Here is a 6000-nt window from a genome sequence, read left to right on the forward strand (position 1 = left end):
TTCCACGGTCTAATGTTGCCCTCACCTCTTGTGAAATTAGCCTAATGAAGAGTAGAGGGGGATAATTACTTTATGATCTAGACTCTATGCTTCTCTTAATACATCCCAGAACTGTTTGCCTTTTTGGCTGCTGCATCACACTCTTGACTCATGTTCAGACTGTGATCTATTAGTATACCCAAGTCTTTTTCACATGTGCTGTTGCTTAGCCCAATTCCTCCCATTCTGTATGTGCTTTTTTCATTTCTCTTGCCCAGATGTAGGACTTTGCATTTCTCCTTGTTTAATACCATTCTGTAAGGCTGCCTGTCCACGGGCGGGTTTCCATTCCCCGCAGCGATAATCTGGCCGCAAGGAACGCAGCGAAAGCTGTCCACGAGTGGAGAATCATTGCAATTCTCCGCTCGCGGGCGGCATTTCGCAGCATGCTGCGAATTTACCGCGATTCTCCGCAGTCACCCTATCTATCTGACGGCGGAGATCCGCCTGCTGTCTCCTGCTCCCGCGCAACGCCTGTGGACAGGCAGCCTAAGTCGCCACCCACTGTACAAGCTTTTCTAGATCTTTTAAAATACTCTCCCTCTCTTCCCTAGTGTTAGCTATCCCTCCTAGTTTGGGTCGTCAGCAAATTTGAACAGTTTCCCCTCAATTCCCTCCTCAAGATCATTTATAAAAATGTTGAACACCAATGGGCCTCGGACAGAGCCTTGCGGTACCCCACTTGATACATTCTTCCACTTATATGTGCAGCCATTTATAACCACTCTAAGGCCTCATGTCCACGGGGAAAATCAGGCCCGCTACAGATTCTCCATGGAGAATCCGTAGCGGGTCCCTCCTGCCTCGCGGACATGAGCGCTGAAAAGAAGAATTAACTCACCTCTCGCATGCTCCGGATCTTCCCTTCGTCGCGGCTTCATCTTCTCTCCGTCGCAGCCGTCTCTTCTTTCTTCAGCCTGGCGGATGTGCACGGCACGTCGGTTGCGTGCCCCGCGCATGCGCCGGCCCAAAGAAAAAAGATCCGGCCGCGACGGAGAGAAGATGAAGCCGCGAAGAAGGGAAGATCCGAAGCAGGTGAGTATATTCTGATTTTGGTCTCCCGCGAATCTGGACGGCTTCCATAGGCTTCATTTTTTCATGCTCCATTTTTTTTAAATTCCCTTTTATTGACCATCCGCGGGTATTTATCTACCCGCGGGTGGTCAATCCATCCCTGTGGGATGCGGATCCGCTGCGGATTCTAAATCCTATTTTTCCTGTGGACATGAGGCCTAACTGATTTTTCTGGCTGAAGGACACATGCAAGTGACATGGCTTAATTAGTTCTTTATCCTGCAAAGACAATACACAATTTTCATAAATTTGCTCCATAATCTTCATAAAGAACCATACAAAAATTACAAAATTATTGAGGAATGTCGAATTTCCTAGCGAGAGAATCATCCTGTACAACAATACTATTTTTTCCTTAAACTCATGCTATGAATAAGGGTCATGTTTGAGTGGAAAGACATAAGTGTTTTTTCAGATGCGCATTGCCCTGAAGATTAAGTAAAGTTCTGGAATTTTTTTTATCAGAGCTGGAGTATCATCCTGATCACTAATGCCGGCTTCACACAGGGAGAAAATTGCGTGAGATTTGTATGTTGCGAGGCGCAAAATATGAACCTAGTCTTTTGAATGGGGTCATACACATGAGCGATGCTTTCCTGCATAGCACCGTGATGCGGGAAACAAATAGCGGCATGCTCTATCTCGTGCGTACCCTCGCATCGCAGTGCCCATCGTTCTCAATGGGGCCAGCAGCAGCGCACCACATGCTAGGTGCACGCCATGCAATGTCTCCTATTGAAAACAATGGGAGAAACTCTGCGATCTTCTGTCGCGGCTGATTGCTTCTTCCCCGAAGACATGAAAATGCCTCGCATCCTCAGAAAATTCACATTCATGGAATTCACCGCCCATATCGTGCTCGCCAATGTGATCTAAGCCTAAGGTCACTCTCACACAGGCGTTTTTCACAGCGTTTTTAGCAGCAGTTTGAAACGCCCGCTAAAAACGCTATACTGAGCCTCCTTTTTTTTTTTAAATGGGGCTTTTCAGATGAGGGATCAACAGGGGCTACAAAATGAGGGATACTGTTACTGTGTGGGGCATCACAGCTGACATTACTACTATCTGGGGCCTTGCAGACGGAAAGATTATGTAAAAGTGTGGAAAACATAGGGAGAATGCTGGAAAAGCGTGGAGCAAAAGCTGCGTCATCCTGCAGAGACAAGTTGTGACTGGGATGTCATCATGGTGGTCTGGGCCAGATAGAGAAAGGGAAAATTCAATTACTCCAATCAGACAAGAAGTCACCTATGATCACTGAAGGTAAGTGGATGGTAATTACTTATACAGTCTGCAGAATGCCCCAGTAGAGCTGGTATCTAGCAAATAATATATATGGTCCCCGTATGGGGGTAATACTAGTCTTTGTGTAGTGTTTATTTCCTGCAACAGTATAGTGGTATTCTGTCATTGTGAACTGGCAATACGTGATGGTGGTCAGGCAGTATTATTTGGCCCTTGTATAGTGTTATTATTGGTAACGCTGATCTTGGTATGGTGGGTTTCGTTCAGTGGCAGTATTGAGGTAATATGAATAGTAGCAGTATTTGCACCTTGTATATATGTGCTATTACTTTAGTGTCTGGGGTAACACCTCATTGCTTAGCTATTTGTTACATTATTCCTGAGGGCTTCTTCACACAAGCATTTTACCAGGGCTACTTTGCTGCAATAAAACGCTGGCCAAAAACCGCGACTACGAGAAGCATTGGATTCCAATGCATTTGTTCAGATGGACGATTTTTTTGTGCGTGAAATCGGCCGGCCGGAAAAGATAGCGCATACGGTGCCCATTCTGGGCAGCCGCTTTTACACTGACAGGAAAAGATAGGTCTGGACCTATCTTTTGCCAGAATACACCGACCGTTCCTATAGACTCCTATGGGAGCCTATGAGAGCTGACGGAAAAGGGAGGTGGGGGGAAGTTTAGCAGCAGCTCTGCTAAACTCCCTCCTCCTTCTCTCCCCCTCTCTGCCCCTTGCTGGCTGCCAGCAAATGGAGGAGGCGGGGCATTAGCAAACTAGCTCTGCTGAGCTCCCGCCCCCTCCCCTTGTCGGCAAGGGATGGAGAGGGGGATGGAGTTTAGCAGAGCTCTCTCCTCCTGCCCGATGGGCTGCAGTGTATACACGCTGCAGCCTGGCCATGTGAATGGGTGTTTAAACAGAAGATGCAGCCATGACTTGGTTGTGGCTGCCTCTCTTTCATACGATTTTCGGTGGTGTGAAGGAGCCCTAAGCCACAGAGCGTAAGGGCACCTAAGGCTAACTTCACACAGGGGCAAGCGCAGTAGGTATTAGTGTACCTTGACGCCACCAGGAAGTAGTGCTGGAGAGAGCACTGACAGCCCGTGACGCCCCCAGTACCTCATTGGCTGCACAGATGGCCCCCCTGCAGGTACTCCTGTAAGCTGAGTCTTATTCCCCCCTCTTCTCCCGGCCAACACTTGTCCTCCCGACTCCTACTGTCGGTGCAGCTGCCTTTTCATCCCCGTAGTCCCCGCCACTGCTGCTGATCTGCATGGTTCCCCCTTGCTGCTGTTGAATGCCGGTGTCCCCAGCGCTGTCGTCCTCCTTCTATACTCAGCGCCCGTCGGCTATGAATCAGTGTCCCGCCACCCCGGCCTCCACGCTGTCCTTCTCCTGTAATGTGCGGTCGGCGGCTGTCACTCTCATTACCCCGCTGCTGAGTGCTCCCTGATGCGGACCGTGCATAGCGCAGATATGAAGATTGGGTGGTGCGCCACCGGGGAAGGTGCTTAACGCCCGTGTTCTCCCTGCCGCTTCCACTTGCGGCTATGTGCGGCTGCCGCGGTCCCCGCTGTGTGCATGTCAAGTAATCAGATGACTCCACGGTCCAGGGGACATTTGCTGAGACGTCTGCAAAGCTCGTAGCAGCGTGTGCATTGCCTGACATACACACGCTGCTAGGACCTTCTATAATTCCACCTATCAGGAACCGGGGGTGTGAGAGGGGCGTTCCCCCTGCCAAGCCCCTAGCTTCTGGTGGCGTCAAGATACACTAATACCAGCGCGGTATTGGGCTGTGATTTTGCGCTCGCCAACATGCGATGTTACAGCGTTTGTGAGGCGTTTATGTTTCAAAACCAGATCCCTTTGGGGGAGGATTGTAAAGCTCCCATTGTTTGCAGTGAGAGCCCTCACTTGGCATCGTGTGCGCCATCATGCAGTGCGCTGCTGCCGCAGCCCCATTGAGGGCGGCAGGAGATGCCATGCGAGGGCATGCAGCATGGTACAGCATGCTGTGATCTGTTCATATTTGTGCGCCGCGCACAACCTTATCACCCGTGTGACGCCGGCCTTACGGCCCAGTTTCTTGTTAGCGTGAGGCGGCCAGACAGGACGCTTACCTGAATGTTTACATAGGGGCCAATAAGTGTGCAGGGGGGAATAGGAATTAGCTGTCCCAGACCTTTATTATTTTTTGGGGTGTGCAGTAGCGGTGTGTGCCCCGGACCCCCAGCACTGTGCACCCCTGCAGGGAACATGACTGCCTTCTATCACACACAGAGTACAGCTGCTGTATCAGAGACAGAGGCTTTATACAACAAAGGTCTCCTGGGCGGCCATGTCTGCTCTACGTCCTGTGACCCGCCGCTGAAGTAAGATTTTCCAGAAGGAATAACATAAGCAGGAGGACAAGTACCAGCAGCGCCTCTCCGCAGCAGGCTCACACATGGTAATGCAGGCAGGCAGCAGCTGTCGTGCCAACACAAACACATCTCTTACCATCCGGCCGCCGTAGCGTTCTCTCCGCCCTCCGATGTCACCGGCAACTGACCGGAAAGGCGGGAAGCGCAGGCGCCGGACTGAGGGGGCGTGGCCATCCGACACCAAATTCTGTGACGTAGGGCGGAAGTGATTATGTGATTGGTTGAGCGAGGAAGGAATTCTCTGACAATAGACCTCTCTTGTCCAATCGTATTCTAGAGATGCCTACACGTGAGTTGTTTGTAAGCTGTGAGCGCCATGGTAACTGCATCCGCTGCCGGAAGTGCCTAACGGGTGACCCGCAGTGTGACAGTGGGTCTGCCTCGGTGACGTCATCAGCACAGCTGACCCCCTGCTCCCCCTGTCACTGAGATAGTTCTCTGTTGACTCCCCAGTGGGAGAATGTGCAGAAGCATCTGCAGCTTAACCCCTTAGTAACCAAGCCTGTTTGTGCCTTAATGGCCAACTAATGTTTAAGTTTTTTTTCATTGTCTCATTCCAGGAGCCATAACTTGTTCATCTTTCCGTTGACATGGCCATAGGAGGGCTTGTTTTTGTTGTATTTTCTAATGCATCATTTTGAGGTACATATAATGTATCGTATAGTGTTTATTAATTTTTTTAGCGGAATTGGGAAATTAAAAAAAAAACGAAATTCTGCAATTTGTTCTTTAGATTTCATTTTTACAGTGTTCTGTGTGCGAAATAATGCGATGACATTATTCTCTGTGTCAGCACGATTCTGGTGATATCAAGTTCATAAAGTTTTTTGTTTTTTTTAATGTTTTGCTATTTTTGTACACCAAAAATCTTTTTTTTTTCCTTTTTTGCTTCTGTGCCACCGCATTCCAAGAGCCATTGATCTGGATATGGTTTTCTCCAGCAGGTTTCGGGGTATTTTGTAGCTTCCTAATTGTGTAGAAGCAGTATGCGCACACTGACCAGGTCAAACACGAGGTATCAGTCTCATGCTCAAAATGGCTCTCTGGTCAGAAACACCCAGGCAGCCCCTTTTATTGTAAAGCATAAAATGGGCGTGCAACAAATTACATCAGTAACATATAGGATTCTCATTTGTCGGATCATATAGAATCCCCCCTCCTTCCTGCCCACCTTCTCTCAAGTCCAATGTATAAGCAAGTCTTTGTCTTACAAACAT

At 49.1% G+C, this 6000-nt stretch overlaps 1 protein-coding gene across 2 annotated transcripts in view; it reads right to left on the bottom strand.

Moving 5' to 3' along the window:
• The window catches only part of SCAPER (S-phase cyclin A associated protein in the ER), a 218932-nt gene extending 214017 nt beyond the window's left edge, over positions 1 to 4915 (bottom strand). For both annotated transcript variants that reach the window (XM_066592259.1, XM_066592258.1), the window contains exon 1: positions 4860 to 4915. In XM_066592259.1, coding sequence (XP_066448356.1) covers positions 4860 to 4862 — 3 coding nt within the window. In that variant the 5' untranslated portion in view covers positions 4863 to 4915. The remainder of the gene's footprint in view (positions 1 to 4859) is intronic.
• Between the last annotated feature and the right edge of the window lie 1085 nt (positions 4916 to 6000).

The sequence above is a fragment of the Eleutherodactylus coqui genome, chromosome 2 (assembly GCF_035609145.1).
Source record: "Eleutherodactylus coqui strain aEleCoq1 chromosome 2, aEleCoq1.hap1, whole genome shotgun sequence".
Taxonomy (NCBI): domain Eukaryota; kingdom Metazoa; phylum Chordata; class Amphibia; order Anura; family Eleutherodactylidae; genus Eleutherodactylus; species Eleutherodactylus coqui.